Raw genomic sequence first — 12,102 nt, 5'->3', positions numbered from 1 at the left:
GCTTGGCATTTCGCAAGGCTGTGAGTGTGCGGCAGTCGGCTGAGCCATGTGGAAGATGACCCACATGATCTCACCTGAGTCACCTTTCTTTCTATTTAAGGCCAGACTTTGAAATAAGTATGCATTGCGGTGACTAGTTCTGAAGGATCCATACGGGCCGTATGGGGCGTCGGGCAACTATAGTGGGATATAGTGGGAAGGCCTTGAAACCTGGAGCGGTGTATGTACTCTGCTAATCCATGAAGAGCTGGAAACAAGATAAGCTGCTGTCCGGATAAATCCTGGTGTAGCACAAAGAATTAGGCAGGCAAGCCTGTTTAGTTTGGAAGAGTTGCTCATCGAACCCATGAATTGACAAGGCCGGACTCGGGGTATTCTCCGATCGTCATTCCACATAAGGCAGGACGCGTTTGTGAAATGCCCGGGGGGGCCTGGTCCAGTACATCCGTACCTACACTACCCAGCACTAGTTAGCCAGTCAGAATCTGAGTGCAGAGCTTGTAGATACATGGAACCTGGAAGGAGTAAGAAGACTGCAGATGATTTGCAGAGGTTCAGCTGGACTGGTATCGGTGGAGGTCGGACTGGGGCTGCAGGGCCGTAGCGAGCGCGATCGTTGCTGTTGTGAGAATAGCGCCGACGGTCCGGGTGACGATCGCCAGCCAGAGCCGCAACTCATTCAGCTCGAGGGTTAAGGATTCGGTGCTTGATTGTGATATTATTAAAGGGGTATTGTATCTGATGAATATTAGTAGTTGATGAAGTATTGGCCCGGGGTGAAGATAAACAACCGATAGAGAGACACAGAGGGAGAGAGAAGGATGAGAAGCAGTTGTCTAGTCTACTTGCGGTTAGCGCGGGGCTACGGCAAAAGAGGACTAGCGTAGACACCCCAGTGCCTAAAGGGAATACACCACGACATTCACGACATCTTGACAATAATAGCAGCTTGACCATTGCTTAAGTTGATATTGTTTGATCTCATTTTATTGCTCACTGCGATCCATATCATAGATACTTAACTACAGTGTAGTATGTAAAACAAGTGTACTGTAATAATGGACGGCAAGTCCGTGAGGGGCAGTCAGCCCTACCGCACGATACCCGATTGGGACAGCCAATCAGAGAACTCTTCTGCCTAGATTGGATATTGCGATGTTCAGAAGGGAAAAAAAAAGACCAAGGAAAAAGAAAGAAAAGAAAGCAGGGAAAGGGAGAAAAGATACAGAGGAGTTTCTTGGTTGGTCTATTTTGGTAGAAAACCATGAACATCATTGTCAATCTGTATCACCCTCAACTCTAATATCGACCGCTGAGCTGTCCTCCTTGCTGGGAGAAGGCATCACCGGACGCCAGACTGCCAGACCCTCATCACCACCACTGGATATCCTCACTTCCGTCTGTTCCATCGGTGCATTAGTCTTCAGGTCCACCTCAGCCCTATGGGCGACAGATGGAGATTCCTGGTGGATAACTGAAATATCTTTCCTGCCTGGTGATTTCAAATAATCCTGCTCGCAGTCAAACTCTATCCTTGCCCTGTTGGGTCATTCGGAATAGCAGTGGAGATATTACGATGAACTATTTCTGGTGGCAAATGTCCGATATTAACCCCCAAGGTTGTTGGATCATCGTGGGATACGGAGACATGGTTCATTTACTGTATTTGGAACAGCATTAATGGCTGTATTATATATCGTTTGTGTTTCTATCTGTAGTAGACATGGCTGCTATAGAGTTGACCTTGGAGCTATGGTATTAAGTGATAACATATTGAGATGAGTATGAGTATTTGTGTAGATACAAAGATGAGACATTATGAGTGCCTGTCTACGTAATCCAAGCAATAAGGCTCGTTGGTGTTAAATAGGTGCAGCTCTTGAATGCAATATTGCATAGCCACCACGAGACGATTGTCTCTGCAGTCTCTAATGCAACGTCTTCATACTAGTGATATAGTCTAGACTATAGAAACAAAGCCTCCCATATAAATGAATGAAAGACACCTTGAAAAGATCCAAAACTGCCAATCTGTAGAACGTCTAATCCATGTATGAAACTAAGAAGAACAATTTATACCATAAACAACCAATTATATCGTTAGTTACACAAATAAAAAATTAAAAGACCAGAGCTTTACTCCAAAGTCCACCTCTTGAAGAAATCCATAATGATCGGCGTCGCATTCAAATAAGTCCCAGCCGAGTTATCGTCATTCGGCTTCGTACTGGGCCAAGCATGTCCCAGCCCTTCAATGCGATAATGTGTCACCGTGCCCAAGCTGTCATCGCTGCCATACTGATACTCATGCACATTCCCATCATGCGAAGGTGTAGTCTTATTATGCAGTCCGAACCCATCGCGCTTCGACCATTCACGCACGAAATGCGGCACGGCGGGAAGGCATCTATCCCGTCTGTCTCCGCCATCGTAAGGGATGGTCTTGTCGGCAGTGCCGTGGAATTCGAGGACGGGGATAGGCTTGCGGCCTGGGTTGCAGGCGATTGGGACGGTTTGGGCATTGCAGCCACCTTCGGGAACTTCTTGGTAATAGGCACCAGAGACGGGGGCAAAGGCTGCGATGCGGGTGGAGGCCTTGGCATCGCAGGCGAGGAGGTTGGTGAAGCCACCACCGTTGGACTTGCCGGCTGCGTAGATGCGAGATGAATCCACGCAGTATCGGTCCTCGAAGTGGTCTAGCATTTCCATGGTGAAGGCGATGTCGTCAACGCCTTTCGATTTCGGATCTCCTTGCCATTGTTTCTTTGGGTAATAGTCAGCCATACATTCACATAGTAATAAGAGATGATAACACTCACATCCAAGCCTTGGGGATAAACCGCAATAGCATCTGGGTTCCAATCCTCGTTGCTGAACTGCGAAAGACCCTGCTGTTCCTCGGCCGTCTTCGTTCGACCATGGAAAGAGAAAATCACAGGAACCGGCTTGTCCTGATCATAGTTGGACGGAATATGAATGATATATTTCCGTGCAGTGCCGTCTGAGGTGGTAAAGTTGGTTGGATAATCGCCTCCCTTGCCCTGGGCCTTGGGCAACGGTTTCCCGCAGCCTGCAGAGCCTGCAGGGCCGGCATAAGCAATGCTGGCGATGGAAAGGAGGCCACCGATCAAACTGATAGATTTCATGATGTATGGTTTTCTTGAGGATGAGGTCTGTCTGTTTCTCTTCAGGGGAGATTAGTGTTTAAATCCGATTTTGTTGGCTTTAGGCCCCCACTGTTTAGCTCAACCAACGCTTCATCAATTTCCGCATCAGGAAGATTCATGCGATCCTGCGAGTGGCTATGCTGCATTTCAAGTGATTGATAACTCGTGGATATTCACCTATTCAATCAAGGCATTGAAGGATTCATTTATTAATAGAAGTATTTTGCGTCTTGAATTCTTGATATCTATTTGAATAGGGGCATCCGGATGATCGACAGGAAGATGCCTTACTCAGCTTATCGGGCACACAGATGGTAGTTGGTAGCAATTTGACTTTTAAGCATAATTCAGATTCTGTAGGGTCAGTTTAGGTGCTGATGAACTGGAAAATCCGCATGGATGATGCAGAAATACTGACCCTTGTTGGTGTTAGTGTTGACTCCCTCCATTACGTGGAGCCTTACTGCCTGAGGCAACAACTTGTCTCCTATTGAATTGAACGGCAACAGACATCGTCAAATTGCAGATCTCATGGCTTTTCCCTCTTCTTCTTTTTCTCTTTCTATACCCAAGTGACTGCCTTTTGATCTGGTTTGAATTGGCTCACTTGGGGGCCTGTCAACCATACTAACTGAATTAAGACTTTTTATGTTGGTCGCTGCTTATCAGAGTCAAATGACATTTGACAATTATAGTTAACCCATTATGCATAATACACAACTAACTGGCTCAGATCCTGCAGAATACACATACACGCCGAAACTTTTGCCCGCCTACTCTATTAAATTGACCCAAGAGCGCCGAAACACAATCCTCTCGCTAATCCTGATCTCAACATCCGCAGGATATCTTCACCCTTGACTTCTTCGGGCAAACCTGAACGCCAGTCCCAGCCTCTTTCATAGACCAAGGCCTTTCCGCCACCGGGACGAGGTACCAGGACAGCCGAGCTGCCCGCGGATCCGGACCCAGACATGGACCGTGTGCGAGCTGACTCAATCATGTCATTGCCGATAAAAGAAAATGTGCTCGACGCAGTCAGGGACGAAACGGACTTCTTCAGCAGCGTGCGCGGCGAAGGAGGAGCCACGGCCGATTCGGAAGATTGGTACTCGATCAGCGTAGAACGGAAACACTCCTCGCACTGGGCATAAACACGGGGAGTCACGCTTTCCAGGTCCTCGATCGCAGACAAGATCGTAAACTGTTGGCTGACGGAAAGGATCGGTGTAGATTCTGTTCACAATTAGCATTTGTTTTCGACAGAGGATATCAACAAGACTTACGGTTAATCAATGCCAATGCCTCACCCAAGAGCGCCAGTAATCCGTCCACCTGCACTGCTGAGTCCCGATCAGGGTCATAGAGACCACCGTAGATACTGTCTGCAGCGCTGCCAATGACAGCAACCAACGCCTGAGCCGCCGCTCGTCGCCTGGCCAAAGGCTTGAACCGAGGTCGCTGACCCTCTTGGAGACCCACCGCTTCGTCCCGAGTCTCGTAAAATCGACGCAATGTCGCGTAACCGCTGAAGTAGAACTGAATAATACTAGCGGCCTCTTCATCTACAGACGCAATAGCGGAAAGGCACGTCTTGGGCTCGCGAATCAATGTCCGAAGCTGCTCGTCAAGGTCTGGAGATGCGGGATATGCGCGTGATTGGACAAGACTGTATGAGATGAGCAGGTCAACGACAGACTTCACCTTGCGTCGACTGTGTGCACGAGCGTAGCACACCAGGGCAAGTCCATATTCTTCAGATTTGGAGACAGTAATGTCACCGTATCGCTAGAGAAGTCAGCATCGTTACTTCCTCAACGTAGATGTAGTGGAAGGATTTGCCTACCTCGGAAACTCTTCTTCCCTCCTTGTCCAAACCCAGTTCAGAGCATAACAACACTACCTTATCCATTTGTTCTGCGGTGTCAAGAGGTAGTTTGTCCAACAACTCCGACACACTTTTCTGCATCTTGTCCGAGTCGTCTAACCGGCTCGAGATCTCTAGTGCCAGTTCCCATCCGCTCCTAGTGCCGATCTCGTTTTCGATAGAAGGTCGTTCGAACAAGCCGGCTGCATAGGCGCTCAGCACATCGTCCTTGCGAACACGACCCGTAGGCGCATTGCCGTCTTGGCCATATGAGAGCACCATTAAGTCATTATCACTCAGACCTGATAACGGCTTGGTGCCAGCAGAAGACTCCAGCCAACCACCGGCAGATGCAACTTCGGCCACAGCGGACGCAATGCTAAGCGACCATGTTTGCAACAGCTCCATCACACCCTCAACATTGCCCTCAAAGACAGATGCCAGTCCCACTTCGAGACTACTGAGGGAGTTGACGCGGAAACCAGCCTCGTCTGACTTGTCACTGGTAGCGCTGCTCAAGGCCAAGTCGAGCCGATGGAGATAGGCCTCCTCTGGGTTGCTATCAACGGCTCGTGGGGCTTGCGACTTAGGCATGCGGGATCGCTGGAAGTTAAAAGTGGCGCCGAGGTCTTGCGTAGAAATCTCAGCATCATCCTCACCATCCCACCAGACGGTCAGGCCGATGGTGGCCTCAATCCAGTCCTGGGAGTGGTTCATGATGGCAGCCGCATCGCCTAGCAGGATGCGGTACAGAGACCTGAGGTTCTGGTAGATCGTCCAGGGAACACGGCTTTCTGCCATGCGCGCAGACTGCGCAAAGGAAAATGGTTCTGGGCCACCGTTCGACGTCAATCCAAAGTTGACTGCCTGGAACCGGGCGTCCATCAAAGGTGGTTGGGGTGGCAGCTGTTCCTCGTCTCCCTCGGCGAATTCCTCCAAATCAGCGACAACACTAAGCACGCGTTTTCTGTAGAGTGACCATTCAGTGCCCTTGATATCCCAGTCATCATGTTGTAAACCAGGGCATGAGTCAAGGATCTGGAGGGCTTTGTTCACACATCTCTGGACATTTTGCAGTTGTGTCCCACGGTAACCAGGCTGCGGTAACCCGTCCTCCAAGGCTGATCTGGCATAGTTAAAGTCGGCAGATCGTAGGATTCCCGCCGCGTCTTCGAGGCGCCCATGGAGCACCGCAGCATTGACGATTTCCCAAAAGTTTGAAGATGCGGTAGGGTTGGGTTCAACCTCTTTAAGTTCCAGCAAGCCAGTCGACTGGGGTGCACCATTGGCTTCGAGCCAGTCTAAAAGAACCTTAGGAATGGGTGTAGGCTTATCTGCTCTGGGGCCAGCTAGCACAAGACTTCGGGGCAGTGCGCGCCCGAAAGGATTAGAAAAGCTTCCTGACTTTGTATTGGCCGGAGGTGGGTGATGTAGTTGGAGCAGAAGTGAGGCGATGAAGCTGGCTTTGGCGACATTAGGGGCGTTTTCTCCAGGACCAATGCCAGCTCCCCGAGATATTCCCTTTGGTTGCGTAGATTCCTTCCACGTAGCCGCAAGTCGATTTACAACCTCTGATAGGGTGACTTCAAAGTCCGTGTCACGCTCCGAGTTCCTTGCTTCATCATACATTCGACAGATTTCGTCCTCCGTACCGAGTATAACATTACTCGGCTCATCGACCGGGGCAGTTCGCGATCGAGAAGCAAAGTTGCGGACGATAGAAGGCATTGCGGAGACCTTTTTGGGCGACAGCTTCGTTTTACGCAAGGGCGACTGGTTTGCCCACCGCTCATCGAGCTTGGGTCGTTTGGCGTTAGTTGGGTTTGAGTATATCGCCTTTCGCTGCGCCGCCGCGGCGGATGGAGGAGGAAGGGGATTTCCAATGTGAGAGTCCAGAAAGCTGAAGCGAGGGACAGATGGTTTAGATGGCTGTTGAATGTCCTCGTCGCCATCGGCATCCTCTTCCTCCGTCTCTTCCTCCGGTTCCATCTCCTCTTCCATGTCCTCCTCAATATCCTCACTCATCTGCGAAGAACCAAACCCGGTGGATTCCCCAAAGTTGCTTGATTCACCAAATCTACTGCCATTCGTCATGCTGAACATTGACTGCGATGCAGCAAACGGTTTCTCCGAGAGGCCCTTGGATTTCGCCCGAGGCGGCGCGGCAAAATCGTTCGAAGCAATCGAGGAACCAAAGATGCTGTCATTGGGGTTGATTCTTCCGGATTTAGTGAAGAGGGACTGAGAGGATTCGCTGAACTGCGAGCCACCACCAATCTGGGAGCTCCCATAGACAGTGGACCCAGGAAAACCATGCGGTGTGAAGGAGTTGGTCGCCGACGGGGCACCGGCAGGAGTTGTCGAAACATTGCTGAGGAAGCTGCGAGATTTGTCGGGAGTCGAAGGACTCGAAGGGACCTGGAAGGACATCTTGAAGATGGTGTGGTAGTCGATCAATGTGTTGATTTGGGGGAGATGGCGATTCAAAAGACAACAGTAAACAGCATGGAAGACCTAAATAAATCTTCGGGATTCAAGCTGCGACCCCAGCTCCGGGGGGACAATCCGCAGAAAACTTGCGCGGGAACAAGAGGATATGCGCGATAAGGGAGTGAAGAATAGAAAGAGCAGTCAAAGTCTGTATCATCAAAGAATCATCATCGTCGTCCTCTCCTGTGCTTTTCTTTCGTCTTCCTCTTCTGCTCGTCACTTTCGCTCGACGCGCTTTGGTCTTGGCGCCGAGCTATGTGTCATGTGATATCATGTGACCTAGTTGTCTTAGTCATGTCTCATGTGATCTGTCTTCCCATTCTGTCTGCTGATTGGGCTACTCTAAAACGGGCACAAAACGCCCAACTTGCACTGCCCGGGGATTTTTCGATATCGACGTCAACGTCCAATATGAGCGTGTCAGAAATCGACGATCTTCATTTGCCTGGGGCACAGCTGCTAAGCCTTGCAGAGATCTGTGACTGACCAATTTCCAAAAATGTAAGCTTTTCAAAGGGCTGGAAGAAGATATAAGAGGATCAGATCGTCTCGATCATCTAATTTCTTACTTATACGCGCTACGACTACTATCTCTTATTACTATCAACCCCACTCTATCTTTTGCAGACACCATGGAAAATCCATCATATCCTCACCAGCCTGCTGGCTTTGACCGTCTCTATCACATTTACCACACCATATTCCACTATGATTACCACGTCATGGACAGCGATAAAAGACAGCTCTTCCACGTGGACAACTCCTCGTTAACACCAAAGAAGCCTGATCTCACATTCCATGCTGGCACAACCACTCAAGCACCGGTCGTGTCAGTTGGTAAATTTCTCCATTTCTCAAGGCACTTCAAAATCGGCCTAGGAAACCCTCAGCATCCCAACACTGTCGTATGGGAAGATTTGGTCTGCCAGGGTTTCGCGCATGTCAAACACACCATACAAGTAACGACCAGGAGCAACAAAGGCGCCACTAGACGGTCTTTTGTTTGGAAGAAAACTAGTTCAGTAGGAGTTGCGGGCTCAACTCCGTCCCTGCTGGGCAATCGCAACTACAAATTGGTGGATGAGTCGGGGAAGATCGCTGCAATCTTCACCCAAAGCTCGTATAGCTACAAGAAGGCTGGAAAACTCGAAGTTTGTGCCGACTACGGCCAGGGATTCGATCTGATGGTCCTCACGACTGCTCTTTGTTTATTCGAAAGCCAGAGACGGCGCAGCAACAGCAGCAGTGGGGGCGGTGGTGGAGGTGGGGGGGCCTAAAAGGCCATGAGAAACAGGAATTTGCGATGATTTTAACGATATTTGATGCTTGATGCTTGATGATTTCTGATGACTTTTCTTTATACAAATCCTGAGATACCACAGCATGCTACCTACTTTTCGACGACCCAGTGTTACATTCTACAATGAAAACAGAATTATTCTACTACTTCGAGACTTCAATATCAGATCTTAGTAAAATCACGATAAATTAACAATATCCAACGTAAAAGTTGGCCTTTGTCCCTTGATTTCGACTGTCGAGGAAACTTTCTGGCGTGCATTACATAACCCACTTGGCTCTCCACCGTTTAAAATGCAACTCAACCCCAAGCAGTTGCCTAGAAACGGTTCCTGCGTTTATCACCCTCGAAATTATCTCTATTGATCGGTATACCGCAGTCCACATTCTATCAGTGTATATGAATATGACAGAGTACTAGTCAGCGTGTAATGGCGCTCCGACGAACTCATCGGAAGTCACGTCACGGCTGTGCGGAGTGCAAACGGAGACGAGTCAAGGTGCCTCCCCCCCCTCACGTATCAGGCTTTTTTTGTCTTTTAAGGTTTGAATTCTGATACCATACAGTGTGATGAAGCTCGGCCAATATGTTCCAATTGCTCTAAACGCCAGTCGGAATGTGAATATGAATCTACCAGCTCCATAAGATGGACAAACGAGAGTCCGCGACCTCGTCATCAGTCCTCAAACCAACCCAGCCCTGAAGGGTCCCAACAAGCAGAACCAACACTAGCGACAGACAGCTCCTTTGACATCCTGGGAAAACTCAGCGTAGGTGAGGGCACTGCTGCTTCTCCCGTCAGTCTGAATTTCAGCAATCTGGAGTTGATGATGCAATGGTGCAACTCGACGTACCATTCTCTGTCCCGAAATGGGCGGACAGATCCCGTCTGGCGCTCTCTGGTTCCCGAGGAGGCATTATCACAGCCCCTCCTCATGCATGGGATAATGTCACTATCCGCACTGCATCTGGCTCGAACAAAGGATAACCATCGTCGGCCGGAATACATCAGCACAGCCGTTGCACACCAGAATCAAGCACTCGCCCTCTTTCGCGAGTTTCTGGGTGATGTCAATTCTTCAAACGCGAAGGCCATGTTTGCTTTCGCTGGTATCGTGGTCGTCTACTCATTTGGATTTCCTCAAACCCCAGGCTGGAAAGACCCATGGACCTGTGTTGATGATCTGCTCCAGGTACTCGTCTTGTGTCGTGGTGTACAGCAAGTACTTAGTGCATCTTCAACCTCCGTACGAGACAGCAGTTTCGGCCCACTTCTACGATTAGATGACTACGAGTCGTATTTACCAGAAAACATCAGGTCAGCCTTGGAACGATTACAAGAAGCGAACGAAGCCTACGGTGCCCATGATGCTACCCACGAAACAGACCTTTACCATGACACCATTGAAAAACTTGAACAGATGATGAGTGCGATGCATGGGGGCATGAACTCGATGACTGTTGTCTGCCGGTGGGCAATTAGAGTGGAATCTGCATACGTGGATTTGTTGAGAGAACACAGGCCCTTGGCGCTGGTTATTCTGGTACACTATTGCCTGGCTTTGCATTTTCTGCGGCATAATTGGTGTCTTGACGAGTGGGGTGTCAGGGTCTCCAAAGCCATTTGGTTCATGCTGGACGACCAGTGGAGGCCATTGGCTCAATGGGCCATGATGGAGATTCATGGGCGGGATTTTACATTTGATGTGGAGATGAGCTGATTCTGGCTTCTCATATATACCATTTCCTTAATATTCTCTCTACATACAGCGTGCCACTTTGATGAAACCGCGAATTGCGTTGTATTCTATTCTCGCTGATAAGAAGGCAAGTTGAATCTGTTGAAAACAATGCGCCAAACAAATGATATACAGGAAGATGGAAGATATAAAACAACATGAAAGGCAAATAAAACCATTCCTACGCCAGACACCCCTTTTCATTACACTAAACAGCCATCGAAAGTTCACTGACCATGAAACCACCTTTGGCTGCCATGACTTTTCCTCGGCCCAAAAGGCAATTGACCTCACTCGGGTGAACGACCAAAAAGGCAGCCATCATCGCCCACATTAAGAGTGCATCAAAGATGTATATGAATACCTCGCTCTTCAAAAGAGTACCATCCGAACCCTGGGCATACTCGACCACACGGAAGATCGACCGGATGAGGATCAGAGTACTCGACACATACAGCGCGGTCATATGCTTCTGCCAGGGGATGTAATCGGCGACAGACTCCGGAGTGGGATGGTTTCTGATACGTCGGTGAAAGATGGTTGCGCTCACGAGGAAGAAACCGAAAAAGACGATTTGGACGATGAGGCCACCGATGATGACATTTTCGCCTGTGCTTTTAGATCCGTTGACCATGATTCCGGCTCCTATGAAAAAAAATGGATTAGTATTCGAGATCGCCAGAAATTCAAATACTACGAAAAGGAGAAACACCTGATGCCTGCATCAAGAAGCTGAGCACATCACCCGCAACGAATATTTTCGTCATCCAATTGACCCGGATCAAAGCACGTTGCTCTCCTTTGATCAAGATAATGATCCGACCCAACTGCATATAGATACTGGCGGCAAAGAAAGCCGGAGCGACAAGCAGCAGCGTGCTCTGCATCACATATGGGCCGATGGTCCAATTTGGCGATTCGTTAGCGGACATGGCACGTCCTATATACCCAACGACCTCGACTATTATTGTTAGCTAGGATGCATAAGCTTCTAGGCTGCGGAAGACTTACAGTAGCCTCCTATCACAAGAGGAATGAAGAACCATGTTCGGGTTCGAATGAGCTGATAGGTGTGGAGGAGAGTGACGAGCAGAAAAAGGATGATGAAGACAATAGCCGCTGCTATGGAAGGGTAATATTCATAGGCTTTCCAGCCTGCATGCGAAGATGACATTGTGCTGAGTATAATGGACGAAGTAAGAAAAGAGAGAAAGGTCGTTATACACAGGTACTCTGGACGGTAGGCAGTCAAACCCAAACACTCTCTGTACAAGGTCTTTAATGAACATAAATAACAGAAGAACCACTCCAGAAAATGCCCGGCCTTATATATTACCCCTGCATCAAACTTTTTCTAAATGCAACTCCCTTAAAACCCACTTTGAAGATATCCAAACCCGACCTTCGTATATCTCGTACCCATTTCCTAATCCGGTAAGGAAATAAGCTTCTTTCTGCGCCAAGCAGAAATCCACCTTTGGAAGCCTCCACCAACGCAAATTTAGACACATGGGTTTACGATTGAACGCCTTTTCGACC

At 48.9% G+C, this 12,102-nt stretch overlaps 5 protein-coding genes across 5 annotated transcripts; 1 reads left to right on the top strand and 4 right to left on the bottom strand.

Annotated features, from left to right (window-relative positions):
* Positions 1 to 1,853: 1,853 nt before the first annotated feature.
* Positions 1,854 to 3,555, bottom strand: ASPWEDRAFT_42377 (alpha/beta hydrolase family esterase). The gene is made up of 2 exons (XM_040835761.1): positions 2,820 to 3,555; positions 1,854 to 2,763 (listed from the first exon to the last, which is right to left on the bottom strand). Exons 1-2 carry the CDS (start codon positions 3,144 to 3,146, stop codon positions 2,137 to 2,139), a joined length of 954 nt encoding a protein of 317 aa, XP_040688059.1. The 5' UTR covers positions 3,147 to 3,555; the 3' UTR covers positions 1,854 to 2,136.
* Positions 3,556 to 3,745: 190 nt separating this feature from the next.
* On the bottom strand, positions 3,746 to 7,720 carry ASPWEDRAFT_136383 (putative nuclear pore complex subunit Nup85). Its single transcript, XM_040829345.1, has 3 exons — positions 5,014 to 7,720; positions 4,454 to 4,955; positions 3,746 to 4,403 (listed from the first exon to the last, which is right to left on the bottom strand). Exons 1-3 carry the CDS (start codon positions 7,462 to 7,464, stop codon positions 3,949 to 3,951), a joined length of 3,408 nt encoding a protein of 1,135 aa, XP_040688058.1. The 5' UTR covers positions 7,465 to 7,720; the 3' UTR covers positions 3,746 to 3,948.
* Positions 7,721 to 7,890: 170 nt separating this feature from the next.
* Positions 7,891 to 10,545, top strand: ASPWEDRAFT_158129 (uncharacterized protein; the record flags this gene model as incomplete). The annotated part of the gene is made up of 2 exons (XM_040829742.1): positions 7,891 to 8,787; positions 9,368 to 10,545. Exons 1-2 carry the CDS (start codon positions 8,157 to 8,159, stop codon positions 10,543 to 10,545), a joined length of 1,809 nt encoding a protein of 602 aa, XP_040688057.1. The 5' UTR covers positions 7,891 to 8,156.
* Positions 10,546 to 10,550: 5 nt separating this feature from the next.
* ASPWEDRAFT_742824 (RTA1 domain-containing protein) lies at positions 10,551 to 11,737 on the bottom strand (the record flags this gene model as incomplete). The annotated part of the gene is made up of 3 exons (XM_040839452.1): positions 10,551 to 11,208; positions 11,276 to 11,524; positions 11,575 to 11,737. The coding sequence occupies 3 exons, from the start codon at positions 11,735 to 11,737 to the stop codon at positions 10,772 to 10,774; spliced, it is 849 nt and encodes a 282-aa protein (XP_040688056.1). The 3' UTR covers positions 10,551 to 10,771.
* Positions 11,575 to 12,099, bottom strand: ASPWEDRAFT_42373 (uncharacterized protein). Its single transcript, XM_040835760.1, has one exon. It carries the CDS (start codon positions 12,072 to 12,074, stop codon positions 11,907 to 11,909), a length of 168 nt encoding a protein of 55 aa, XP_040688055.1. The 5' UTR covers positions 12,075 to 12,099; the 3' UTR covers positions 11,575 to 11,906.
* Positions 12,100 to 12,102: the final 3 nt, after the last annotated feature.

Source organism: Aspergillus wentii (assembly GCF_001890725.1).
Source record: "Aspergillus wentii DTO 134E9 unplaced genomic scaffold ASPWEscaffold_5, whole genome shotgun sequence".
NCBI classification, from domain to species: domain Eukaryota; kingdom Fungi; phylum Ascomycota; class Eurotiomycetes; order Eurotiales; family Aspergillaceae; genus Aspergillus; species Aspergillus wentii.
The sequence above is the reverse complement of the archived record's forward strand: the minus strand, read 5'-3'. Positions and strand labels throughout refer to the sequence as shown.

Excerpts from the sequence above, each read along its gene's own strand:
- ASPWEDRAFT_42377 (XM_040835761.1), bottom strand. The coding sequence starts at position 3,146 with ATGAAATCTATCAGTTTGATCGGTGGCCTCCTTTCCATCGCCAGCATT. Across the intron at positions 2,764-2,819 it reads TTTATCCCCAAGGCTTGGAT|AAACAATGGCAAGGAGATCC; the intron begins GTGAGTGTTATC and ends TATTACCCAAAG.
- ASPWEDRAFT_136383 (XM_040829345.1), bottom strand. The coding sequence starts at position 7,464 with ATGTCCTTCCAGGTCCCTTCGAGTCCTTCGACTCCCGACAAATCTCGC. Across the intron at positions 4,956-5,013 it reads AGGGAAGAAGAGTTTCCGAG|CGATACGGTGACATTACTGT; the intron begins GTAGGCAAATCC and ends TGACTTCTCTAG. Across the intron at positions 4,404-4,453 it reads GGCATTGGCATTGATTAACC|AATCTACACCGATCCTTTCC; the intron begins GTAAGTCTTGTT and ends AATTGTGAACAG.
- ASPWEDRAFT_42373 (XM_040835760.1), bottom strand. The coding sequence starts at position 12,074 with ATGTGTCTAAATTTGCGTTGGTGGAGGCTTCCAAAGGTGGATTTCTGC.